The sequence below is a fragment of the Meleagris gallopavo genome, chromosome 10 (assembly GCF_000146605.3).
Source record: "Meleagris gallopavo isolate NT-WF06-2002-E0010 breed Aviagen turkey brand Nicholas breeding stock chromosome 10, Turkey_5.1, whole genome shotgun sequence".
Lineage (NCBI taxonomy): Eukaryota > Metazoa > Chordata > Aves > Galliformes > Phasianidae > Meleagris > Meleagris gallopavo.
Window position 1 is genome coordinate 11971857 of NC_015020.2, and position 26420 is coordinate 11998276.

Here is a 26420-nt window from a genome sequence, read left to right on the forward strand (position 1 = left end):
TTTTGTTCCCTTTTTAAATACCTGGTGCATCTAAATTTCCAAAGCACTAACCAAGTCCTACCAAATGCCTTCATTTTTCTTTTTGAAAAACAAGGAAGCATGGCTGTGCTGAGCCACCAGGAAGCTGCAGAAATCCGGTGTACTTTAGACATCACCTCATGAAGCAAAGAGCAGAACCTTTAGCACACACTGCTGCTCACAGCTCCCTCCCGTGCAAACTCCATTGTGTACCTTTACGGCTATTTTCAGCTACATTTTAACCCTCAAATCCTAGAACCTGCAGCCTGGCAACAGCACAGGTGTATTTAAGGCAGGAGATGACGTTTCCTATTTGTCCATTAGGATTAACAACACTTGGCAGGATCAAACAAACCCAAAGTCCAACGTTCTCGTAAATGAGAGACTTCTCAGGAGCTGCAGCAGCTTCTTACAGCCAGCTGCATGTCCAACCAGTTCCTCAATATTGCCCTTGCGCTGCAAGCTGGGTTTACCCCAGACTTCCAGCCCCAAAAGCTAGCTGCATTGCATCAGCCCTTAAGTCACAGCACGTATACATGGTGAGCCATGCACACATCAGTGCCCAGAGCAGCAGCTCAGGCACTAGCAAAGTGCAAGCTCTGTGCTGGCAAGTGAGCAGAGCCATTGCATGAGCACACTGCACAATGCAAGTTGGGAAGGTGTAGAAATCTGACTGCACTTTGTTTGCACTGCAGAAGGCAGCTCACAGCCAGGCTCAAAATAACAGATGTGCCTGGATTTCTCGTGTACACACACACACACACACACACACACACACACACACACACACACACACACACACACACACCAAGATGCATGGCAATCAGGCTCATGCACAGCACTGCCTGCTGGTTTGCAAACACGTAAAGATATCAGCACACACAGCTAAGCAGATGCACAGGGCTCAGTGATGCATTCTGACAGTCACTCCCTTGTAGAGGAGATGGGTCAAACACACCCACTCTGAATTTTGCATGTACACAAGAGCACGCAAGCACTGATTCATCTTTACACATCAACTCAGCCATGAAATCCTCACCTCATGAAAGCAAAGCAACAATTAGTCCTCCATACAGCCCATCTCCCAAGAGATGTTACGCACCCAAGGAGAGGGAGCCTTCAGTGCCCTGTACAGCTTCAGAATGCTTTCCTCTCTCAGGGAGGGGCGGGGTACCTCATTCATAGAAGAGCACAGGAAATGTCAGTTTTCCAAACAAGTTTATTCCCAGTTTGGCTCTGTGTAGGCTAATAGAACACCAGTCGGTTTTTCATAGCATTAAAAACCCTTTCAGCAGCTAGAAAATATTCCGTAAGCACTGTGTAAGCATTGTGCCACCTCCTGAAAGCTGTGAACAAAGAAACAAGCAACTCCTGGGACAATGAAGATACCACAAGGTCTCCATCTCCAAGGGGTAGTCAAGCCCAGAGGGATGGAGAAGTCACTGAGCTAACAGTCAGCTTGGCACCTCTCCCAAGCCCATGGTTCCTGTACCAGACACATCTTCTGAACCACACTCCATTTTCTCAGACCGAGTCCTCTGTGCTCAGCCCCTGCCTATGCTCTCATCTCCTTACCCACTTTCTTCAACTCTTTTGCAGCTGAAGGAGGCAGAGAAAGTGGGATCATCCATGGGATGCGAGGCAACGGCCTCCTATGAAGAAGGGTCCTGAATGTCTATGAAGTGACTGTACCTGGGGTGCCGGCGTAAACGGTTGTAGGCATGAATGGTCAGTTTTGGAAAAAGCTTCAGGAAATACTCAGCATAGTCTCCTGCTATTTCACTGATCCTGAAGGAGAAAGAATAAAAAATAAAACAGCAAAATAAAAGCTTTTTAAAAGAACATCCAAGGAACCCATGATGCCTCAATTCCTCCCTTGCAGAGAAAAGCCGTTCTGATAACACAGGAAGGTTTCCCACCAGTCCTTGAACTGCAACCTTTCCATGCTTTCCCTAAGATCTGCACTCTATCTTTTTGCTATTTCTCCAGCACCTCCACCTGCATCTTCACAGAAGAGCAGTGCTGGCCACTAGCCTGGGTGAAAGCATGACTTGGAGTTAGAGCCTGTGTCACCGGAGACCTGTGGCCTCAGATGTGAAACGCACATGGTTGTAGAGGGCTAGGCAGTCCAGCAGCTCTTCAGGAGCACTGAATGAGCCATTGGCTGCCCAGGATGGTGGTGAACTCACCATCCTTGGAGATGGATCAGGGGAAGGGTAGATGGGGCACCGAGTGGCATGGTTTAGAGCATGGGTTGGTGGTTAGATGGTTGGACTTCATGATCTTAGTGGCCTTTCTAACCTTAATGATTCTATGATTCAAACTGCCTCAGCTCAGTAACATCAGCACTTTGGAAATAGCAGCAAGCAGTAAGGAGGCTACCTCAAAGTACAAGGAAGGGGTGATACAAATCTGGGAGCCAGATGTTGCTTCAAAATCTGAAGTTTAATCCTGTGAGCAAGCTTCATTCTCACCCTCAGGAGGTGTTACACAATCCCTTATACACTACTGTGCTGTCAAAGGAAGCAACCCCTGAAAAAATGAGTTTTTATGAGCTTCCTCTCATATCCTGGCCTCCTTTCTAAAGAAGATTTTGCTCTCAAACTCACTGATTCTTACAGATATCCAACAAAACAACCGTGGCAGAGACAAGCGTGTGAACACATACCTCTTATCAGGGTGCTCATCCAGATTTCTGATGAATCTCAGTAGGTTTGTGATGTCTTTCTTGTAGAAGAATTTTCTCCCATCACTGCGAGTCGTCATGATATACAGAATCTCTTGATCAATCTGAAATAAGATTACGGATTATTTATTCCCTGCCTTTCACACACAACGTGAAAGCAGCACATCTGCTTTTACTTATCACAACTCCTGCCATTCTGCAGAGACATCACCTGGCATGGCTGCACTCTGTGACACTTATAAGTATGTTGACCAACATGAGCTCTGCAGGAAACACACAATACAGAGTCCCTGATCTTCCTGCCTGGTCAAGGCATAGCATTCATATTAGGACTGTCAACATGGCACAGTTGATTATGAACATCTACAGGAGAGGAGGAGAGAATCCAGAGTCTTGGTCCAGTTGAGGAAAACTTCTGGTTGAAGATCCAGCTCCAACCTCACATCAACCCAAAGAGAAGAGGTTTACCTGCTCAGTCCAGTTTGGGTAAAGAATAGGTTTTCCAGCATTAAGAGTGTCAAAAGCATCCTTTCGATCATCACCAGTCAGATCTTTGATTTTATTCCATATATGCTTTAGGACATTGAACTTCCTGCAGAACAAGGACCTTCATTAGCTGCAACAGCTAACACCATTCCCAGCATTGCAGGCAAATCCTGCACAAACAACTTGCCTTTGTGCTCTTAGGACTTACTTCTGTTTGCTCCAGAAATAGGGGTGCTCGCTCAGAGGTTCCAAGCCCCGTTCATCATGAGAGGCCAGGCTATCAATAAGGTCCAAAGCCTCCTCATAATCCACAGAATCTGCATCCATATCCTTGGTACTGACTTCATGAAGGGGTTTCCCACCCCTTGTTAAAACATACAGCATGAGCTTGCTGAGGTTCTGCAAAGAAACAAATCAAGATGTGTAAAGGTTCTTACCAAATGGAAGAAATGGGACCAGTATTCCTAAATAAGCAGAATGTATACATGGGTCTGCGGGTGTGCACAACTGTGCAAATATACATGGATAGAAACTCTGTAGGTTTGTGCACAATGAGGTGGGGCAAACACCATAATCCAGATCCCAAGGGCTGGATCCCAGAACCAGCCCAAGCCTTACATCCTAATCACTCCCATTCTCATATATGGTCTACCGTGACATGGGCTTGCCCCAAAAGCAACACATCTGCTAGTTGAGGATGCACAAGAGATGCCCCTAGAAATCACTGCAAAAGAAAGTATCAGAAATAACCTAAGGCTTGAAAACGTACATTGATTTGGATGGAAGTTACCTCTAAGTCTTTGTTGATAAATTCTGTTTTGCCTTCAGTCAGATTTCTGGTGCTATCAAAATCCGCCAAGTAAATTTTGCCACCTAAATCTGGGGAAATAAGAGAACGTTAACAAGTGAGGAACGTTGATGATACAAGCTTGTCTCTGCTTTCTTTAGAAAATAGATCTCTGGAGAGACTGCTGTGGGTTGTGCTATCTGCAAAGCCCAGAAATGCAAGCAGATCTAATGAGACGTGAAAGCTACTCTGTTCACTCCCCCAGGGCTATCTGGAACACGTCTGTGCTTATCCAGAGAACTAATGCCATTCTGCATAAACACAACTGCACCGGTCTTTCATATCTGACTTAGGATGGGAGGTGTCAGGCAACAGGAAACAACAACACCAACAACAAAATAACCACCAAAACAACAAAAACCAACCAACCTATCAAGAAGTTCTTGGGATGCAGAGACTGGTGAGCAAACCCGAGTGAGTGCAGCTCTCTCACTGCCTGGAAGATCATCTTCAGGATGCCTTTGTAATCCTTTTGGTCTTCTGGGTCCTGCAGATGTTCTTCGAGGTTTTTCTCCCAGAGAGGGAAGCACAAATACACGCAGCCTTTTTCTTGCTCAGACTGGAAGAGCTTCAGTAGATGTTCACAGCTCCCACATTGGCCAAGGAATGTTTTCTCCTTGACACCTTCTGCACGGTGGTGTATCCATACCGCCACCTCCATCCCATCATAGAGCCCAAGGTAGATGTTATCCTGAATTCTCTGAGAGGTGTGCTGAAATACTTTCAATTTGCCAATCATGGGACGATACATCTTATGAAGACTTTGCAGCTGGTGCCTCCAACGTTTGCTCTTTGGCTCCCAGTTGTCAGGTTTTGTTGGAACAAACGTGGTGTTATAGTTCAGAAGAAGGCATGCCATTTTACTAGCACGGTTCCTATTTGCAACATCAATAAGTTTCCCAATGTCAGTCCTTGCACCTTTTTTACACAACATCTCTGCTATATCATATGTGTTTTTCTCTACAGCCACTGTCAGAGCTGTTTGGCCATCCTCACCTGCTTCATCAATTTTTATGTCATCCCTGTCCAACAGAGCTTCCACCAAACTTGTATTCTTCCTTTGCACAGCTAGAATGAGGGCAGTTTTGCCAGCTTCATCTTTGCAGTTGATATCAACACCACGGTCCAGCAGGAAACGGCCTATTTCAAGGACATCTGACTCATTTTTTCCCCTTACATTATCTTTGAGGGCATGGATCAAGGCATTCCTACCTTGATTGTCACAAATGTTCACATCAGCCCCCATCTCCTGGATAAGAGTTTTTACCACTGACAAGTGGCCTTCCAAACAAGCATCCATTAGTGCAGTCTTCCCTCCCTTGCGCAGTTTCTTCTTCTGCTCACTGGCCGTCCTCCTCAAATTCACATCTGCACCTTTGCTGTGCAGGAGCCTCAAGGCTTCCTCTTTCCCATACAAAGCAGCTTCCATGAAAGCAGTGAATCCATTATCGTCACTGTCATTAATGTTAAACCCACAACCAAAAAGGAGCTCCAGTATTTCCACGTCTCCCACCATCGCTGCCTCAATAAACGCAGTGCCACCATTATCCTTCCTGGCGTGTGGGCATGCACCTTTGGCCAGCAGAAGTTGGACCATCTCCTTGTCACCAGATTGCACAGCACTGTGAAGCGGTGTCCATCCAAATTCTACTTTGGAGTTCACATCTGCCCCATTCTCCAGCAGCTCCAGCACTTTTTCCCTCTGGCCATATCGCAAAGCATCATTTAACTCAGAAGCAATGTTTTCTGCTCTCTGCATGCCAGACATGGTAGATGCCTCCTGCTGACCGTGGGCTCTGGGCTCCACGATGGTCACAGGGAGGACTCTGTACCCTGGTGTTCCTCACCAAACAAACATCAAACATCCAGGGATCTCAGTGAAGGACGGGTTAAGTGCAAGACTCAGTGTCCTCATCACAAGGGATGCTCCAGGTCTGGCTGATGGAATGCACTAGGTGAGATATTGGCTTCACCTAATTAATAAGCAGAAGACCCTATTTTATTAAGCCATGAAACCTCATCATTTACATTGATGCCTTGCAGATGTGAGAGGAGCAACTCTCACATAGGATAGTAATGCCGATGCTAGCTGAAACAAGCATGACTACAGCTTTTACTAAGGGACACATCCCCCACTCATCCTCATTGCTTGCCCCATTTCACTGACCACAACACAAGCAGACGTCTCCCATGGGGCTGGCACATCTGAATGAAGGGATGGGGTGAATTTAGGATGTTCTTGCTATTAAAGTCATGATGGATTTCCTACAGGTTATCCAATAAGCTGTCCTTGATCTCCCCATCCAGCTGGAGAACACAGCATACAGGCAGAAACTGGCATTCTCCCACCCGACAAGCAGAATTCTAGATAATTAATATGAACTAATCAGAAAAGGGGCAGAGCAGTTTTTATGCATGAAGCCAAAGTTTAAATTCACAGCAGTGTACCCTCGGGAAAGACAAAGATCCCATTCTAGTACGGCTTCCGCCCTCTTTCCCCCAAACCACAAAGCAGTAACCAAACACTGTATTTCACTGACACCCCCACCCCTCCAGCACAGCAGGGCCAAACCAAACGTCCCACCACCAGCAAGGAGAACCTGCAAGCCCTGGAAAGTGAAAGAGGAGAGGAAAAGCATGCAAAATGTCTGTCCTTCTCTTTTTTCTTCTTCCTCTTCCGAGATGTAGAACAGCCCACTCACAGGAGCGTTACGCATTTCTGGCCCATCCCACTGCTCTCAGCCAGAGGACAAGCCAAATCACACAGCCCCGCCTGCATTCACACATCGTCAGCAGTAACCACCAGCTCCAGGCAGACAAGAACAGGATCCTCTAATCAGTTGCAAGCCCAGCAACAGCTTAAGACAGCTCCAGAGCCAGGGAGCAGCTCTGCCAAGAACAAGCTCCCATAGGATGGAGCAGCACCTGGAAGGATTGTGCCTACTTTCGGAGGAGAAAACAAGCTTTTGGGAGGTGGGTCTGGGGGCACTTTCAGCATGCAGCAGAAGTCTGCAAACCTGCTTGCAAGGTTCCATTCTCATGACCAAACAAATCTCCTAAGTCTCACCCAGGGGATCAAGCCATGTTGGAAGAAGGCAGCTGCCCCCTGCATCATTCTTGATAGCTGTCATCCCAGGATCATCTTTTATATCTTCCCCTCCTACGACACCACTCAAGGTAGCCTTCTACAGACTCAGCATAGCTTCTTCACTCAAGGGAGTACCAACTTTTAGATAACTGTGGGCAACACTGCCACAGCTCTATGATTTCCAAGCTGTTGGCCAGTGGACATATATAGCACAGGCATTTTCAGTCCAGCCGTCCAAGTATCAAAGAATCATTAAGACTGGAAAAGACCTCTGGGACCATCAGATCCAAACATAACTCACCCCCACCGTGCCCACTGCCCATATCCCTCAGTGCACATCTCCATGGTTCTGGAACACCTCCAGGGACAGTAACCCCCACCACCCTCCTGGGCAGCCTGTGCTTATTTATGGTCCAGAAGCCTTTTTTGAAGAGTCATCTTTGGCTTGAAGCAGGCCTGCATTGCAGCTCTTTGAGCATGATCCTTGCAACCTATTATTAAAAAAAAAAATAAAATCCAATTTACAACACAAAAATACCAATGCCACCCAGCTACATTAAAGCAGTTTGCTGTTTAATAGCATGAAGATGAAAGGGAGCCAGTTCTGACAGATGCACCATCAGAAATTGTTAGCCACAATACAAACCATTTGTAAACAGCATTATTGCCAGCAAGACATAGAAACAGACTCAGGATGTCTCAGACACTACAACAGCTTATTGGGGGCTGCAGTGCAGAAGCTGAGCTTCACAGCATGACAGTAGACACAGTAACATTAGGACCACAAAAAGAAAAAGCCAAGCTGAGGACAAGGAGCAGCCAGAGGATGGAAAAGCGATGGCTACCATGTTGTATGCCTGCACACCAGCAAAGCAGAGGGCTCAGGAGATGGGTTATGGACACAACAAGCAGGGAAACAAAGGACACAGTGATGCAAGTCCTCCTGTTCCTCCATGCTGATGGACACACACCCGGTTTGCAGCTCTCCCTTGAGATAGCATCCACGCACTGGCCACAAATAAACATGAGCTAAAAGATGACAACAGAAATTGCCTGCTAAGTCAAAATAATTTTAAAAGAAGCTAAGAATAGTAAGGATGGGTCTTTTTTCTCGTGTTCTTTGTACTTCCTTCCTTATTATATTTCTAACTAAGAACATCCAAAGATTTATATGCTTGGCCACACCACCATGCTGGAGCAGAGCACTGGAAAATAGCCTACAGGAAGATGTGACCTGAACTGTGGCAGGTGGAGCTCTGAATACAGAATCACTACGGATGGAAAAAACCTCTAAGAACACCTATTCTAACCATCCATTCCCAGTGTTGCCTACTATATCACTCAGTGTCACAACCCCACATTTCTTGAACACCCCCAGGGATGGTGACCCCACCACTCCCCTGGGCTGCCTGTGCCAATTCATCACCACCCAGAGAAGAAATGTTTCCCAATATCCAGCCTGAAGCACTAACCAAAGCTCATTCTGCAGTAGAGCACTGCTACACTTCCAATCTATATTTGCTTCCCTTCTGGGCTTCCACTCTGTTCTCACCAGTTCAAAGAAAACCAACTCTAAACAGCACATCCATAGCAAGTGGGCTCAAGAAGAGGTGAGGGCAACACCCAGGCATACAAGCACCCCACCAAGCAGGTCACCATGCACAGTGCATGGACAAGAAGAGCAGAACAGATCCTCTGAAGGCACCCAAAGTTCATCAGACAGGCATCCAACTTGAGGACATAAACTTAAATGCATTTCCCCAGCTGGGAGGGGGATCCCAGCACTGCTTCTCCCATCTGTTTCCCACCCCCTGCCCTTCCCCACCAGCTGTGTCTGGGTTACAGCTGCAGCACATCAGAGCCAGCATGGAGCATATGGCTGCAGAGCCCAGCACCCTGCAGTGCCAGAGAGCAGGAATACTGCCCTTCATGTTGGAGCATTTATTTGCAGGTTGTCTTTCCGTAATACATAACGGACGAATGCATGCAGCCACATATCAGAATGTCTCTTCTGATCCCAAATTCCCAGACCTTGCCCTGGGAAACTTTGGCCATGGTTTATGGGAGGCTCCAGTTCTGCTTTCTCAAGGCGGGTCTGTGGTTTGAGGTTGGTTTTTTATTGTTTTTTTTTTTTTTCCCCTAAGGCTTTGTTATATGAGGCTGGGGTTTTGCCAGCAGTGAAGGATGTATTAGATGCAAGCATGTGGTTTTGTCAATGGAGTTTTCTCTTTGTGAAATGAAACAATGCCAATTTGACCTTTTTTTTTTGGGGGGGGGGGCAAATTGACTTTTTTTAATAGAAAGTCACATTTGAATTAATGTCAAAGTGTGCAAGACAAAGTTTTTTGTTTTTTTTTTGTTAGGCAAAATCAAATGGATGTGATTTTGTTTCTCTTTGTCTCAGTGCCATTTGTTGCTCTCACTGAGTCTATTTCTGGGTAATTTAAACATATGCTGGCTATCTTTCTCCTCATTCCTTGAACAAAAGATAAGGTGGGCAGCTTCATCTCTCTTCCTCCATTTAGGTGCGTGTCAACTGTAGAAGAAGAGCTGATGTGATCTTTGGAATGTGTGGCCATGCCAGAAGAGACAGGAATGTTTGTTACGGAAGCTGTTGCTTGCAAACATCACTTCAGTGGTTGTGACCCACTTGTGTTAGCAGCATTGCCTTGGGATCTGAGAGCCCATTAACTGCAACACAACTCTTCCTCACTTCCTGCACTCATGCTCTCCTCAATACAGCTCATTTTGCCTTCCACACAGGCAATAAATAGAAAGTTGGAGGTTTAAAGGGATGCTTGGTTTGGTTGTTATTTGGGGCAGTGCTTGGATGAAACATCCTGGACCTTGGGAGGCAGTATGTTGGAGTTGGGTGGTTTCCAACACCCTTCCTGGTACCATGAGGAAGTTTTACTCTTCACAGGTTTCCCCTTCCCTTGCTGTTTTTCTCAGGTCACAAGTTTCAAAGGGGCTGTAGGTAGCCTCAAGCCATGAACTGCAAGCAGCTTTCCTTACACGCGTGCTTTGTAACGGCCCCCCAAAGGCTGAAAGAGAAAATCAATGAAAAGCCCACAGCCAGTAATGGTGTCACAGCATTGCCCTCTTTGTGTTTTATTTTGTAACCATGATGTCATGTTTGTAGCAAAAATGGACCTCTGTATGCCATTCACTTCGGTAACACAACGAAGGTGGTTCCAGTTGTAAAAGTAAATAATAAATAACAAAACAGCTCAAATAGCCCCGTGAATGCAGCTGGGACCCACCAGACTCAGAGGTAGAAGCGGGAGGACTCAGGAGTAACATCCTTAAACTGGTCCTTGGGGTTCCTCAGCTGCAGACCGGCCAGGGCAACACCAGACCCAACTGTAAACCAAACTGTAAACACAGCTTTTACCTCCCAAGTGATTTAAAAATAAGTTTTCAACACTCCAAGTGCCCTTCTGCTCTGCTGTTCTCTGCCTAGAACAAGCTGCTAGCCCATGTGCCGAGGTGCCGGCCACAGAGCTCTATTTAAGGGCAAAAAAAGGGAAATGGCACGAACTGCAAAGCATCCTTTTATGGCCATCAATGGTCCTCCATGCTCCCAGGAAACCTCAGACCCAGTTCGGTGCAGCTCTCCCTGCTGCTATTTGCGTACCTTGCTCCACGGATGCATTACAAAGCTATTTTTCTCTCTTGCAGTTATTATACAGAAGCCGTGGGAGGCATGCTAAGTGCTGCAATACCTAAAATAAATTAATTTACAAGCTCCTCCGAGCAAGGGATGTGCGCATGCTTTGAGCAGTGCTCTTCTCATAAATACATATCATAACAATAGCCACAAAATAAATAATAACAATAACAAAAATGCCTGTGACCTAAGTTCGAGTGCTGCCTGCAGGCCACAAAGCTTAAGGAAAGGATAGAAAAGTCACTGCTAAGGCCGTGCTGCTCCCGGGCCCACCATTCTTCTTGCTGAAACATGGGTGGCTTCAACCCTGTGCAGCCCAACAACGGGACCACCGGCAATGGGGTGGGAAGGCCTCTCCGTAGGGCAGCCTCAGTGGGAGCACTGAAGGTCCTGGGCGTCCTGCCGGAAGGCTGGGATTTCAGCCCAAACTCCACCACCAGGCCCTCGGTGCCCACCCGGAGCGGGTTTGGTGCTGGGCATGGGTCAGGTGTGCAAGCGCTTGTTGATGCTGCAGCTGGCGGCCTGCTTGGTCATGTCCTGGTAGGAGGCTGACTTCAGGAAGCGGGGGTAGGAGTCCTTCTCCATCAGGGTGCGGGTCTTCGCCTGCGCCTCGTTGAAGCAAGCGGAAGTGGCTCCTGTGAGGTTCTTCCTGGTGATCTCCCTGGTTTCGTGGTCAATGTTAACCTGCAAGGAAGGAGCACCCATAAATGTTAGCTTAGCGCTGGCCAGTGTGGGGAGAGGAGCGGGCTTCTCCTAATGAGGGTGAAGACACAGGGTCATAGAATCATTACGGTTGGAAAGACCTCTATGATCATCAAGACCCACCATCAACCCGTGCCCCTGACCGCTCAGACCATGTCACTCAGTGTAACATCTACCCTTCCCCTGGATACCCCCAGGGATGGTGACTCCACTGCCTCTCTGGGCAGCCTGAGCCAATGCTTCACCATTCCTTCTGAGAAGAAATTTTTCCTCGTATGAAACTTGCTGGCCTTTACACCTCTTCATTTTGGGTCACCACATGAGATTGGAAAGCTCAGGTGAATGAGGCCAAACCTTTCCACTGAGCTGAAACAGCATCTACCAAAACTCACTGGATATTTTATGATGTTTTATCCCTTCCCCTTCCCATCCAGTGCTACACAGCAGAGGCAGGGTCGGCTCTCACCTCTCTGGGTGCCTCGCTTTGGACAAACTCCTCAAAGATCCTGTTGGCTTTGGAGGCCAGCTTGGTTTTGGAGCGGGTCTTCTTGAAGTCCTCGCAGGCCAGCCAGAAGTCCAGGTTCTCCTCGCTAAACTCAGTCTTCAGGAAGGTGTGGAAGGCAGTCACTCCATCTGCAACAGAGGGACAGGCAGTGAGTGGGGTTGGAGGGGAAGAAGTCATCAAGACTTGCACTGGGAGGTGATGGGGCTGCTGGATGTGGCATTGCCCACCATCTCCCTGGGAGACCATACCACAGCATCTCTGGATTTCCTTTCCCTCTGGACAAACTCCAGCCTCTGAACTTCTGCTAATTGGCCTTAAGGCTCCAATAAAATCCTTTCCCACAGACAAATAATCCTCCAGTTTTATTTATCTGACCTTTCTGTAATGAGTCTTTAGAGTGGTTTCTTTACAGCTTCGGAAAAGAGCTAATTCTATGAAGGGAAAATCCACTAAGATATGAGTGCCTGTGGGAATCAAGGAGAGATGGCTTTATTTTTATTTCTCAGCTGGGATTTAGGGGAATGAGATGCTGAGGAGTATGGGAGAGTGCCTGCAGCAGGGGAACCAGGCTTGGGGGGATATATTTATTGAGTTACAAAGCTGGAGATGTTCGCTAACCTTCACAGCACATGACGAAGGCTGGAAAAAGATGCCTGCCCTGGACTAGCACTGTGGAAGGACTGTCTGTTGCCATGGAATAAATTTAAGCAGACAAATACTTTTGTGTTCATATCTGGTCTCCTTGCTGGCCCTATGGCTACAACGCCTTACATGAACTGTATGAACTGCCGTGAATTTTGGAGAGGAAAATGGAGGTGTGCATCTCAGCACAGCGGTTGAATGCCTTCTCTCCATGTAAGAGCCATTGGAGAGGTATAGGATGGGCAGACAGAGGGCAGCAATGTTTTCCAAAGCAATAAAATCCTGCGGGAAAGCAGCTACATGGGCAGCAGACATGAGCCCAGAGAATGTAATGGAAAGATACCCTCCAGCTGAAGGTACGTGCCACCTCTCAGCATGCCCACAGCTTTGTGTGCTCCTGGCCCACAAAGCTGTGAGACAGCACTTCTGTCCCCCAAAAACATCCAGCCAGAAGGGAAGGGTAAAGCCACAGGGACCTGGCTGCGCACTGGGCATGGGGACACATTCCAAGTTTCTAGAGCAGCTAACTGAGGAGGAGATCTGGCTCCAGGATACATCCTACATGCTCTTATAAAGAGGAAAAAACAAAATCCAACTCACTTTTACTCTTGAGGAGCTGGTCAAAGGATTCCCTCCACTCAAGCACTTCTCGTGAGGAGTCTCTGCGAAAAAAAACAACAGGACATGAGGCTTGCCATCTTGCCGGCGAAGGATGGGAGCACTTCACTAAAGCAGTTCACGATGAGACAGCTCAAGAAGGGAAGCAGCAGCACCAGCAGGAAGCCACAGCGAGACCCCAGTATCCTTTACCTGTGAGCCCTCTTTCCTTTCTCTTTTCCTCTTTCTTTTACATTCCCTGATGGCTCACCAGACTTCAGCTCCATAGTGCAGCTTTGGCTGGGCAGTCTCCTCTAGAGGATGCTCAGCAGAGTCCTTTTCCCCAGTAGCAGCCCAGCAGAGCCCCCTCTGCATGCAGGCGTCTGGCTGACAGCCGCAAGGTTCAGTATTTTGTTTTTAATGCTGTATGCATTCCCTGGGGGACTCAGGCACGGGTTTGAGGTACCAGCACCTGTGGGAGCCCTCTGGCTTTCCAACTTGATGCTAAGCCCCCACTCTGCCTAATGCCGGTGCATCCTTCTCCAACCCGACTTTATAACTGGTGGAGCTGGGACGTGGCAGGCAGTGGGGCGGGACCGCCAGGACGAACAGCACCGCATCCTCCCCTTTAAGCAGAGCATCCCCAGGGACAGCCTAGCCCAAGGGGACCCGCAGCCTCAGCTTACCTCCGCCTGGAGCCCAGCTGCAGCTTGCCCGCTGCCCCGCTGCCGTGTCTCAGCTCCGGTTTATGCAGCAGGATCCCCAAGCGGGTCTTGAGTTCCTTGGCTCTGGAAGAGAGGAAGTGGAGAGGTTGGAATGTGGGGACTGCCACCACCATCCCTGTTCGCAGGGGTAGCCCTCTCTCCTCCAGCTCTCTGGCTTTCTTGCTTTCTGCTGCATACAATAATCAATCCCCTAATGGCTTTTTCTGCTTCCTGGCAACCGTGCTCCGCAGTGAGCTGGAAAAATCACAGCGCTCGCCTTCTGCTCAGCAGAGAAGGAGCATCTCCGCACTGTGCTGTCACAGCTGCTCCCCTGCTTTTTAGGGGTGCCATAGAGCTGTCGCCATCACCTACCCCATGCCTCGGGGACCCGGACAGCACAATGGCAGCTGTGGCAACTTGGAGCCAGATGAGTCCCCACCGGGTGTCCTGCAACAGGGCAGGAGCTGCTGCTAAATCCGCTCCTCTCCCTTGGGTCTCCTGGCAGCGCGCAGCCCTGCTGCTATTTGCGTACTGCAGCTCCTGCTGGCATCCCAAGGCGCCCGTGCAAAAATAAGTGCTTAAATGTCAGGGCACCAGCATTGCACAGCTTCGTAGCCATGTTTGGCAGGATGTCCCCGTTGCTGTGAGCGCCTCTATTAAAGCAGTGCTGCTGCCAACCTGTGCTGAGATGGAGATGGCAGAAATAACGTCGTGTGTGCACACGGCAAGGTGTGGGGCAGCCTAGGTGTTTCAGCTCTACATCTCCTCCTGGGAACCACAGCAAATCCTGCAGCCATCCCTAGCTGTGAGTTCAGTGCAGTCTGCACCCTGATTTCTATCAAAACATCATGACAGCAGAGGCTGATCCGACGTCAGGAGCATCTTTTCCAGCTAACCCTCTACTTCCCAGTGCTGTGGCGTGGCAAAGCCCCTTACCTCTCCAGGCAAATGATAGGAAGCGCAGCCAATCGTCGGCACATGCTGAGAGCTGGGCACCGAGGCATCCAGCAACTCATTGAATCCTCTGAGCACCACCTGTACTTCTGCGTTGCGTGCTGCTGGCTGGAATAGCGTCGAGGAGCTGTGCTTATATGGGGCGGGAAGGCTGGGAGGGTACCCGGCTCCACTCCAGCCTCCAGCCAACCAACAGCTGCTCGGCACCAGCAGAGATGATAACCGCTTGGGTAGGTGCAAAGGGAGGGGGAGGGAGGCTCGTCCTTGAGCATCACAGTCAGCACTGCTTCCTCGATAAGTGGAAAAAATAGGCTCGCGTCCACCGACGTGTGCAGCCTGCTGAGTAACCGCAGGAACGGCGAAGGGGACAAGCAATTAGTCAGCACCATCCCACCGGCTGATGACTCCAAAGCCTCATCCCTGCACGGCGAAGGCTGGCGTGGTGGCATCACTGCAGCAGGGACACCTTGCTGACCCCAGGGCAGCCCCCCAGCACCATGCTGCTGTGCAGAGCAGAGCTACGCGACATTTTGGCACTACTCAAAGAGCATCACGGCCAACTTCAAGGCTGGTTAAATGAGGGCTGATGTCTGCCCGTGTCTCTTCATTGCAGATTTTCTGGAGAAGGGGAGGGGAAGAGCACTGATGAAAGACTGAACATAGCGTGGGGAAACACCTGGTAAAGGGGCATCCCAATGGGAACTGAATATGGAAAGAGTAGAGCTGAAACTCTACTGAAACTAAGACACAGAAACAGGCAAGAAGATGGGAACTGAATGGATACTCCTCATCTTCTCCTTCCTCTACACTTCTCCCATTAGCACCAGCTCAGCAGCCAGCAGAGGCAAATTTCATGAACTCAAGCTGCCTCCTGCCTTGCTGCCCCATTGCCAGCATCAATCCAACATAGTAAGGGCCAGAGCTCACAGGAGACAACCTACCCATGGCAGCGGAGTTGGAACTAGATGATCTTTAGGATCCCTTCCAGCCTAAACCATTCTATGATCCTTCTGTTCTGTTTCCCTTCCAACTCAGGATGTTCTGTGGTTCTATGATCACTGGCCCTGACGTTCCAGCCCTCACTTTGCTCCAGCCCCTTCCTCCCCACTGCTTTTCCCCATAGAAATAAGGTGTAAACATACCTTGTCCCTTCTGTAGCATCTTTTGAATGCTCAGGTGAGAGAAGGCTGATGGAAGTCAGAAGTTAGAAAAAGGCTACAATGGGAGCCTGGGCTTTTCAAGCCCCACAGGAGGAAGAGAACCTTTATAAAACCTCAGCAGGAGGGAAACTATAGGACCATCAGGATTGGAAAAGATATCCAAGACTACCAAGTCCAACCATCAACCTGACCTATAGAGACCCACCACTAGCCCTTGTCCATTAGTATCACATCCTCATGTCTCTTCAATACCCCCAGGGATGGGGAACTCCCCCTCTTCCTTGGGCAGCCTGCTCCAAGGCTTGGCCACCCTTTCCAGGAAGAAATTCTTCCCCAAATCCAACCTAAACCTAAAATCAAGAGCCAGCTGGAGGCTGCATCTTCTTGGGCAGCAAGGCTGCTCAGCCAGAAGGTGCACAAAGCCATGGGAAATTATACCTGAGCCCCTGCCCTGCTGCCTTGGGGCAGGTTTTGATCTTTCCCCTTCAGTGGGTGAGATCCAGCATGGGAGATGGTCCGTGCTATATTTTCTAATGCACAGCTCCTCATTAGGATTATGCAATAACTTCTGAGCCCAACTATGTGCGTGTACTCAGATGTCTTCATTCTGTTCAATATCTAATTAAATTACGTGCTTCCTGTCTCATTTAGCTTAGCAGCCTCCTGCAGCTCCAGCCCGTGTTCTATGTTATCAGCCCTTGTTTTGGAACACAAAAACCCAGCTGTGTTGCAATGCCCAGGGCTGGGCTGCTTTCCCATCAACATGCTGCAACACTGGCAGCACGAAGCCCACCGTCCATGGAACCAGCATGGCCCCTCACATCACCAGCAATGTCCCAGCATCCAGCCCTGCTGATAAGAACCTCCCCATTGCTATTTCCCTATAGGTATTTTTCTCTGGAAGAGACTTGGAAGAAGGAAGAGGAGCCACGGTAAATAGGGAACAGATGTTGGGCGTGGGGAATGGGAGAAGAAGGGAAAGAGCTGAGGGATGTGGGCAGAGGAAGAAATGCAAAATCATGTGGTTTGGTGGAATGGGAGGGGTACAGAAAGGGATGGGATGTAAGGGGAGAAGGAGAGGAAGAGCTTATGCATGTGTGCATGGGAGACAGTTGTGGGTCTCCATAGGACAGGCTGAAGGCTGAATTTGGTAATCTTGAATATCTTTTCCAACCCTGATGGTTCTATGGCTTCCCTCCTGCTGAGGTTTTATAAATGTTCTCTTCTTCTCGTGAGGCTTGCATGGCACCATGCTGTCCCGGTGCATCACAGGAGGGTGATGCTGATTCACCTGACTCCTTTCCAAATGATTGGGAGCAGCAGCAATGGGTGATGGTAATACCTGAAGGCCGTGTCCCGAGGGCTGTGTCTGCACAGAGAGGTGTTGGATGGATTGCCAGACCAAAAAAAAAAAAAAGCAACTCTGTCCTCACACACAGCATTGGAGGGAATCATTGCTCTGGAAATTCATAGCAGCGTGGAAAGGGATGACTGAAAGACAGAAGAAAAAAAAATCATTAAAAATTAGAATTACAAATGGGGTTTTCAAGGGGCAGCTGTTCCCCACTCTGCCCCTGCACTCGCTTCGTGCAGCATGCAAGCACAGCTGTGTAGGGAGAGGTATCTGACAGCAGGTATTTTTAATCTTCCCTTTCCGATCCCAGCACCTGCTCTGTAAAGACACTGAACAGCAAGGGAAAAAAAAAAAATTAAAAAAAAACACAACAAAGGCAGCAGCTAAATATATCCTAACGGAGAGCAGAGACAGAGCGGCACTAATGGCAGATTCTCCCCTTGGATGCATGCAAATCGGTTTGGCTCAGGAAGAGGCTTAGAGGGAAAGGAGCTGCAGATGAAAGGAGAAAACAATAAAAGAAGATCATTAGAGTCAACGGAGTGGGATAGGAAGAGAACAGAGGGGGTGATAAATTGCACTGCAGCAATTCCTGTAGAAAAACAAGCTTGCTGAGGTTTTCTTTTTGAATGAGGCTGCAGCCCTGCATGGGCCATGTAACTAACACTCACCTGTGGGCAGGGAGGGATATCAGGAAACATTTCTTCTTTCAAAGAGCAGTGATGGAGTGGCACAGCTGCCCAGGGAGTGGGGGGTAACCGTCCCTTGAGGTGTCACAGAACCATGGAGATGTGGCACTGAGGGATGTGGTCAATGATGGGGGTGGGTTGGGGGATCCCCAAGGATCCCCCAAGGTCTTCTCCAACCTGAATGACTCCATGGTTCTGCATTCCTTCCAAACGGCCATGAGGCAGCGTGACCTGTAGGACAGCAGGACGCATCCGACCTCACAGCTTTTCCAGACACACAGGCACAACAAGGCAGGTAGTTCTCAGGCTGTTTATTTCACATCCTCATGATGTCTATACAGTAAAGGTGAACAATGCATCGCGGTGCAGTGATGTGGCTCAGTGGGGATGTAGTCTGTTCAGACAGCTGATGGGGTGAGGAGTTCCTCCAGCTAATGAGGGAGGTGACCCTAGAAGCTAATAAGCAGTTAATAGATAGGGAAGGTCCAACTGAACCCAAGCCCACGCCTTCCCCATAGGGAAGGAATCAGGCTGAACCCCCATGTCCTGCCCAAGCAGCTCCATCACCCAGTGGCACCGCAGCTCCCAGACACAGAGGAGACATTTACAGCATCAGGACTTATTAAAATAAAAACATTGCTCAGGGAACAACTGAAAAGAGTTTTTCTGCCCTATTCTGAAGTCACCCCATACATTCATTCCCCTCCACACCTCCTCTGAGCCACACGCAGTGATGTCTCCCGAGGAGCACACATCTTACACCACTCCTTGCTTGGTGATGGGGTCAGGTCCTTGAGGCTGTCATCCCAAAGAAGATGGAACTTAAGGAGAAGTCTGAACTCTGAGTGTCTGATGGGTTTTGCTTGTAGAGAGAGAGGAAGATATGCTTCAGTCGTGGTAATTGAGGGAAGGGGACCCACCTCAGGGAGAGCTCTTTAATTACCAGCATCCTACAGAGGGCTGCATAAACAACACAAAATGCCTCTTTCCCCCATTACTTTTCAGCTGGGCACTGGTAGAGCAACATAAAGACATTTCTCCCAGGGCAGCACTACTAACTGCACTGTGAGTGCAAAGCTGAGCAGCTCCAGATCTGCTGTGCTGTGGGTTCAGTAACAGCAATGGGCTGCAGGAGGCACCAGGTGCTCCAGAAGCAAGCACTGCCTGCTCTCCTGTGCCCTTTTGCCAGCAAGGCTCTGTTTTTTTCTGCACTAAGTTCATCCCTTCTGCCAGCTCCCTCCCATCCACTCATTTCCCTGAACTCCCACTGAATTTACTGGAGCATCAAACCAGAGAAGCATCCTTCCAGTAAAGCCAAGAGGAAGCACAGAGCAGAACGACCGACTTCACTGAGCAAATACACCTTTATTTACACTCTGTTTTGTTTAATCAGGAAGCTCAGAGGAAACACAGCTGCAGCCGTGCTGGAGCAGCCCAGCAGCGAGCACCAAGTGCTGCCCAGCTCCGTCTCACCCAGCAGCACGTGGAGCACGAGTGGGCACACAGCATGGCACAGGGATGAGAAAAGCCCAGGGGGTGCACAGATGGGAAAAGCTTTCTGGTCTAGCAGCAACACGTGGGTTCGTTCCAGCTCTAGGATCAAAATGCTTCGATGCCAGAGATACACTGCACTGAGACATGAGGAAACTGCAGCAGCCCCAGGGATGAAAGATGATGCGTAAATGATGGGGAGCGTTTTCTTCTTATATAATGCACAAGGAACAGCTACTCGGAGCTCTGTAGGTGTGTAGGCAAGACAAGCATCCAGGGAAGGAAAGGAAAAATGGACACATGGGTACAGAGGGTATGCAAACAAGAGGCAGTGTAACCCAGGCTTGTGCTGGTGGAGGGGAAGGGCATGGACAGGAGTGCTTCAGGTGGGGGTGAGGAAGAGGAGGGACGGCCACAGGGACAGGACTGAAAACCAGAGAGAGGTTTGGGGGAGAAGCTGGAGGCCCACAGGGGAGAGTCGCAGTGACAAGCGAGAGGCACTCCAGGGCTGGCATGAGGTATGCTTTGCTATTGCTCTGAATGCTGTAAACATTTTGGTTTTGTGTCTATTGGTGAACATTCAGTTCAGTTTGATACATGTGCTCTTATGGGTAACTGGAAGCCTAGCAGAGTTTACATCTCCTATTACTAGTCAAACCTACACAAGAGGCAAACACAACACCGCTAAAATCTCACTGTATGTTGTTTATGCCTAATTCTCCTATTTTATCATGCAGATTTATGTCTCAGAAAAGCTTCTCTAAAAGGAGACACGAGGTAACACAGACACAAATTGACATGCACTCTCACCTACCCACACCCCCATTTCCCTCCTGTGCTTAACTCATGGGACTTTGCCCTTCACGCTCTCGCAGCGTGGAGAGCAGGGACCCATCAGAGCACTGACACGTAAAAGGGATGCAAGTAATCCCCAGCCTGGCTGGCAGCCACAGCAGGAGAAAAGAAATTGGAGCAGATTTGGGTTCTGCATCCCCACCTGGATTTTGGGTCTGCAGTCTATAAAGTGGGGAAAGACCATTTGCAAACCCTTCCTTCCTTTGCTGCCAAAGGGCTTGAGGGCTGCCTGCATACACACCAGCACAAGCACAGAGTCAACAGAGCTGACTTGACTGGCAGTTTTGTTTTTTTCCCTTCCTTTCATGCGATGGCACTCTGACATGACTTGAAACAGGAACGAGTTTTTGGAGGTGTGTGCCTGTGGAGAGGGAAAAGGGGTTTGTGAGGTATGAATATTCCTTTCACTTCAGTGGGAGATGAATCAAAGATAGGATATTTGTCCTCGGTGAGGATTAGTCATCATTCAGTGCTTTTCAAGGCTTTGGCTCTGTCACTATTTCCTTAATCAGCCCCTGGTTTAAGAGGAAGAGATATAAGTTGCCTATTTTAATTCACTTCAGACTGACATTTGGCATAAAAGCAGCAGCTGGTGCCAATTCCTTATTAAAAAGAAGGAAAGAAATTTACTTTAAATAACCAGGCTGCTTTCCTGCAGGAGAGACGAATTGTAAGAGCAGCAGCAAAAATAACCATGCCAGACTCATACACCTCAGAGAATACCTTTGCTTCACTGTACACCCTGGGACACTTCCCTGAGATGCTATCTGGCACCGGGTGAAGGGGGAAAACATCATCAGGGATACAAATCCCATCACTTGCTGCAGCAAGGCTTTCTCAAAACGCCTGCTCAGAGCACTTCACCAGATGGATGGGAGAAGGAGAACAGCTGGGATTTCAAAGGGTTTGGGCCGCTTTGAAGCTTTCTGGCACATGCTGGTGAGGATGCCAGCCCCAAGTCTGGAGGAGCACGCAGAGAGATGCTGCTCTGCCAGCAAGCCTGGGCATGGACCTCACTTCTGAGCTTTCTGCCCTCATTCCTAGATAGAAACTTATGGTTCTGCTGGTTTCTCCCCATCTGGCTGTCTGTGACCACGGCAGCAATGGGCACTTGGCTGAAAATCTGGCTGGCACTAGAGGTCAGCATCAGCCAAGCCCTCTCAGAGGTGTACCAGCTTTAGGAGAAGCACTGGCAGGCAGCTCACCTCACCTCCTCCTGCCACGCTCTGGCACTAATCATCCCTATCATGATCTGCACCCATCTGTCCCTACAAAACCCCTCAACACCTCTTTACTACCTATTGTACATACTGTTGACTTCTAGCATCCAAGCAGACTCTATGCATCTAACTCCAAGCATGCTGTATATCTTCAGAATTTAGTCTGCCCAGTTTACACCACATTACATTTAAACCTTGATCATCTGAAGCATCAGACCCACCTACCACCCTAAACTAGAACGGAAGTTTACAGCCTCTGATGAACAACAGAAGGGAAAGATCCATGAGGTTACCATCCAGACCTTTATAAAACCAAGAAAACAAACCTCTGGTCTGCAGGCTTAAGTCCACAGACAGGCTGTCGATCTGCTTCCCCACCATACAACACTGCAGGAATGCGACAGCTGATAAGCTGGGAAAGCAAAGCCATGTAGGCAGTCAGCATCACTGCACACAGCACAGAGGTGTGGTTACACAACCGACATCTGCAGAGCCTCCTCCTGCAGCTGTTATCTGGGCCATGGAGCAGGGCCAAAACACACCTTGCACACCACTTTGAGCCCGGACAGCCGTCCTGCTCACTGTTTGTATGCAAGCTTCATGCAGCAGAATCTGCGTCTTTAGGATTTCTTTGCATTGCATCGAACCCACAGCGGACATTCAGTAGGTAACAACAACAGTCAAGAGCAAAAATAAGACTGTGGTTTTCACGTCATCTCTCCCTGCCATGAGCTTGGTCAAGTACTACCATGAGAAATTATATCTGGCATGGTAGAGGGGTCTTGTGCTTCTCTTACACCTCAGTATGGGGCAGATGGGACATCCCTTCTCCCAGCCCTTTCCCAAAAGCTGGTAGAAGAAGCCACCAAGGCTGTGTACGTCCCTGGTGCTCTTTGTGCTGGGTTCTGGTATGGTGCCTAGCACAATGGAGTCTGAACGGCGACAGGAGTCCTGAGGCTGAACTACAGCACAAACAAATAATAGCAATGAAAAGCAATCATTTGCCTTAGAGGACCGGATCTAGCAGGAGCTTTTGGGATAACCATCCTCGTGAGAAACATTCTGCTCCTTGGCAGCAGCACGAAGACAACACTCAGCCTCCATCCCATGAAAATAAGCATACAAGGGGTCCGGAGTGGATGACAACATTTCATCACACAGTGTGCAAGCACAATGGGAAGGGTGCTGAGTTTGCTGATGGTTTCCACCTTGGGAAGCAGCACAACTCATGTGCCTTTGCCTTCTGTCTCCCTCCCCACAGCCTCAGGCCCCATGACTGGAGAGGATAACATTGTGTGCAACAGCTGCAAGGTGCTACTGCTAACCAAAAAAAGCACAGAAACTCAAAAAGTCTTGACACCATGTCAGGGTCACGCTTTGGAAGTCTCCTCTTCCCCTCCTCCCTCCTCTCTCATTCCCACTGCCTTTAACCCCATGGAAGTTTCACATTTAGAGATGGGTTGTTGCTGTTGTGGGAAGAACACGGGCCCCGTTGCTGTTCTAGCTGAGCCTCCTCTGGGTTTGAGACAGCAGGTCTGTGTAGATTTTGGACCTCAGGAACCTGGGGTATGAGTCTTTTTCCATCAGGCTGTGCACTTTTCCCTGGGCTTGGTCAAAGCAGGAAAGGGAGGGCTCCTGCATGTTCCTTCTTGTCAGCTCCCGTGTCTGGAAGTCAATGTTCACCTGGGAAAAGCAACAGAAGAGTGTTGGTTGCTGCTAAAAAAAATGCATATTTTGTCTCAGCAGCAGAAGAACCAAGCACTCACACTTGGACACATCTCAACAGCCCCCCAAACTCTGTGAGCCTAGTGACCCAGAGTTATAAATCCTACCTCGAACTTGGAACAGTTGAAGAAGATACATACTGACCTAAGTGTTTCTGACCTCGAGTTGCTTTCAGTCTCTTAATCGTGGATTTACGTAGCAAATATCCTACAAATACCTGCTTGTTGAACATACCTCTCTCCTGTTCCCCAAGAATCTTTCTCCCTCACATGCCCAATAGGATGGGGAGAGAACTTTTAGCTGGGTTTAATCTATCAGCATACTCTCATTCAGCTATGTTATTATAAAATAAATTGTTTGATTTTTCCCATAACAGCGTGATATTACAATGCCTTGAAATGGGACTTTAAAAAATAAACAGCCCTCGTGTTATGACTGCAGTGTGTTTGTGAAGCCAGCAACAAGAGCTTTCCTGTTTTCTTTTGCTAGCAAGCCGTCAGCGTTTGTTAGGGTTAGTATTGAAAACCTGGCTGCTAAGATGTTATTTGTCATTATTAACGAGCGCCCAGACTTAAAGCTGTCTCAGAAGTAAAGCTGCCTGCTTTAACCCTGATGGCAGCAGGATAGATCAGCTCCCTCTGTCACTTGAGAGTCACTAGCAAGCCAGAATTATGACAAAAGGACTCGATTTTAGGAAAGACCTCATCCAACCTGCACTCATGTTTCTAACCCAGAAACAGCCCTGCAGAACTGTGAATCTCCCAGCAGGAAGGTGCTCACTGAGGGCACTGCACCCTGAGATGTCCACACCACCTGGTGCCATCGGTGGCCTTGCAATGGCCTTGTCAGTGCAGAGATGGGGTTGTGAGAGCCTTCTTAGGATGAGCCCTGCCCCATCCCTGGAGATTTCCCAGGCCATGGATGGGCCCTGGGCAGCCTGAGCCGGTGGGCAGCCAGCCCATGGCAGGGGTTTGAACTGGATGAAGCCATTCTATGATTCTCTGCTCCCCTTGCAGCACCCGTATGATGACAAGCACACGTGCAAGAGGACTGTTGTGGGAGAGCAGTGCTGCAAGCACTGCATTATGAATACAGTACCACAAAGCAACATCACGACACAGGATCTGACAGCCGCATCAGCTTGTCAGTACATTAAAGAGTGCTGAACAATGCCAGGCTTCAGGTGGTGACTGCACTTTTTGTTCAGCTCCGAGCTCCTGATCGCATCTTTTCAGGAGGTCTAATTGACTCTGGAGTTAGTCAGCAGATAAACACTCTTCCCCGGAGAGTCAACAAGTTAGTCATTGGTGGGATGCTCCTAGACACAATGTCCTGTGAGGAGTGAGCCCAACTGCCTGCCTGGGGAGCGGTAGTAAAGTTGCTGGGGAGGATCTCCTAGGAAGCTGGTGAGGTTAGAAAATGTAAGTTGCAATTGCCAGCGAACTCATTGGCAATGAGTAATTTAGCATCATCAAAGCAGTTGCCCTCACCAGGGGATGAGTCACTGCAAGCAGAGGCACTGGAGCAGGCAGGATGGCTTTCCTGTAACAGGAAGCCTTCTCCTCTTTACCTCCTCCTCCCCATCACCTCCAGGGGAAGGAAGATCCCCCAGCCCCTGCAGTCCCACCAGGGGGACAGGACCCATTCCCTGCCCAAGGGCAGCTCTGACTACCCACCTCACGGGGAGCCTGCACGTCAATGAACTCCTCAAAGATGCGTTGTGCCTTGGCTGCCAGCTTGGCTGCTGAGCGGGTCTTCTTGAAGTCTTCGCAGGCCAGCCAAAACTCCAGGTTCTCCTCACTGAACTCAGTCTTCAGGAAAGCACGGAAAGCAGCCAACCCATCTGCAAGGAATACAAGGGGAGTTACAGCGGGAGGAGAAAGCAGGCTGGGAAAAATCCTATGGCATCCCTCCATCTGCTCCTGCCCAACCGAGGCCGTCCTCATAGCTATGTGACAGCACAGTCCATGATCTCATTATCCATCATCTAGAGTGGTGCCATGAAGCCAAGCATTATTCACTGTGATTAATGAAAACTTAGTTTTTGCCAGGCAACATAGCAAAATGCTTTCTTTGGGATTGAAATATCGAACCTTTGAAATTTCCTCTTGAAACAACCATAGAATCGTTAAGGTTGGAAAGATCACTAAGATCATATAGTCCAGCCTGTGACTGTTCTAGCTCGTGTTCCTCAGTGCCACATCTCCACAGTTCTTGAACTCCTCCAGGGTTCTTCTGAGAAGTTGTTCCTCACACCCAACCTAAACTTCTCTTGGCACAACCTGATGCCATCACCTCTCATCCTACCGCTGTTACCAGGAGCAGAGGCTGACCCACCTCAGCACAGCCTCCTTTTAGGAGCTGTAGAGAGCAGCGAGGTCTCCCCTGAGCTCCTCTTCTCCACACTGCCCCATGCCATTTCCTCAGCTGCTCCCCATCACACTGTGCTCCAAACCCCACACAGCTCCCTGCCCTTTTCTGGACACACTTAAGCTTGAATGAGGCAACCCGTTTCCACACCACCTTGTCCACATTAATGATGGGATGTTACAAAGTGGGGCATTAAGAAAAGCCTTTAATAAAGTAGAGCACGTGTGGACTTGTCTCTGATGTTCTCCATCGCTTTGCTTTATTGCCTTATGACATATTTTTAGTTTCCACTCACACAGAGGAAGGATCTTGGAGAGCACAACTGTTACAGCTACAATAAAGGGGAGAGGGAAAGGACACAGCGTAATTACTACTCGTCTAGTCAGCAGTAAAAGTGTTCTTATCACTTGCTAATGCTCAGCAATTGTGAGATTCCAGTAATGTAATCTGACTCAGCTGGGGCAGAATAGAAACACCGAGAGATTTATTAGGCATCGATGTGCTCTTAAACCCCAGCTGGGTTGTATTTATGGACACAGCTATTGTTTTTATTTCCTTTCCCTGAATGGCACGAGCAGAGTTGAACTAACTGAAGGCTTTACACACACCCTTTCTCTTTTGCTAAGCTGAAGGATAAATTTGGCTCCTGGTTGTTTT

General features: G+C 48.8%; 3 protein-coding genes across 9 annotated transcripts; all 3 read right to left on the reverse strand.

The window, feature by feature from the left end:
* Positions 1 to 1219: 1219 nt before the first annotated feature.
* Positions 1220 to 6745, reverse strand: RNASEL (ribonuclease L). Of its 4 annotated transcripts, none has more exons than XM_010715757.3 (7): positions 6638 to 6745; positions 4407 to 6010; positions 3981 to 4069; positions 3399 to 3589; positions 3173 to 3296; positions 2687 to 2808; positions 1220 to 1806 (listed from the first exon to the last, which is right to left on the reverse strand). In XM_010715757.3, the coding sequence occupies exons 2-7, from the start codon at positions 5803 to 5805 to the stop codon at positions 1671 to 1673; spliced, it is 2061 nt and encodes a 686-aa protein (XP_010714059.1). In that variant the 5' UTR covers positions 5806 to 6010; positions 6638 to 6745; the 3' UTR covers positions 1220 to 1670. The 4 variants fall into 4 exon arrangements, with proteins under 4 accessions (XP_010714059.1, XP_010714060.1, XP_010714058.1 ...); XM_010715758.3 differs by having other exon boundaries at positions 6205 to 6710; XM_010715756.3 differs by having other exon boundaries at positions 4407 to 6710.
* Positions 6746 to 10198: 3453 nt separating this feature from the next.
* On the reverse strand, positions 10199 to 15082 carry RGS16 (regulator of G protein signaling 16). Of its 4 annotated transcripts, none has more exons than XM_010715761.3 (5): positions 14624 to 14814; positions 13928 to 14029; positions 13245 to 13306; positions 11964 to 12130; positions 10199 to 11479 (listed from the first exon to the last, which is right to left on the reverse strand). In XM_010715761.3, exons 1-5 carry the CDS (start codon positions 14740 to 14742, stop codon positions 11279 to 11281), a joined length of 651 nt encoding a protein of 216 aa, XP_010714063.1. In that variant the 5' UTR covers positions 14743 to 14814; the 3' UTR covers positions 10199 to 11278. The 4 variants fall into 4 exon arrangements, with proteins under 4 accessions (XP_010714063.1, XP_003208615.2, XP_010714065.1 ...); XM_003208567.4 differs by lacking the exon at positions 14624 to 14814 and adding an exon at positions 14882 to 15082 and having other exon boundaries at positions 10202 to 11479; XM_010715762.3 differs by lacking the exon at positions 14624 to 14814 and adding an exon at positions 14318 to 14597 and having other exon boundaries at positions 10203 to 11479.
* Positions 15083 to 19447: 4365 nt separating this feature from the next.
* On the reverse strand, positions 19448 to 25354 carry LOC104909333 (regulator of G protein signaling 8). The gene is made up of 2 exons (XM_031554826.1): positions 25070 to 25354; positions 19448 to 23351 (listed from the first exon to the last, which is right to left on the reverse strand). Exons 1-2 carry the CDS (start codon positions 25337 to 25339, stop codon positions 23169 to 23171), a joined length of 453 nt encoding a protein of 150 aa, XP_031410686.1. The 5' UTR covers positions 25340 to 25354; the 3' UTR covers positions 19448 to 23168.
* Positions 25355 to 26420: the final 1066 nt, after the last annotated feature.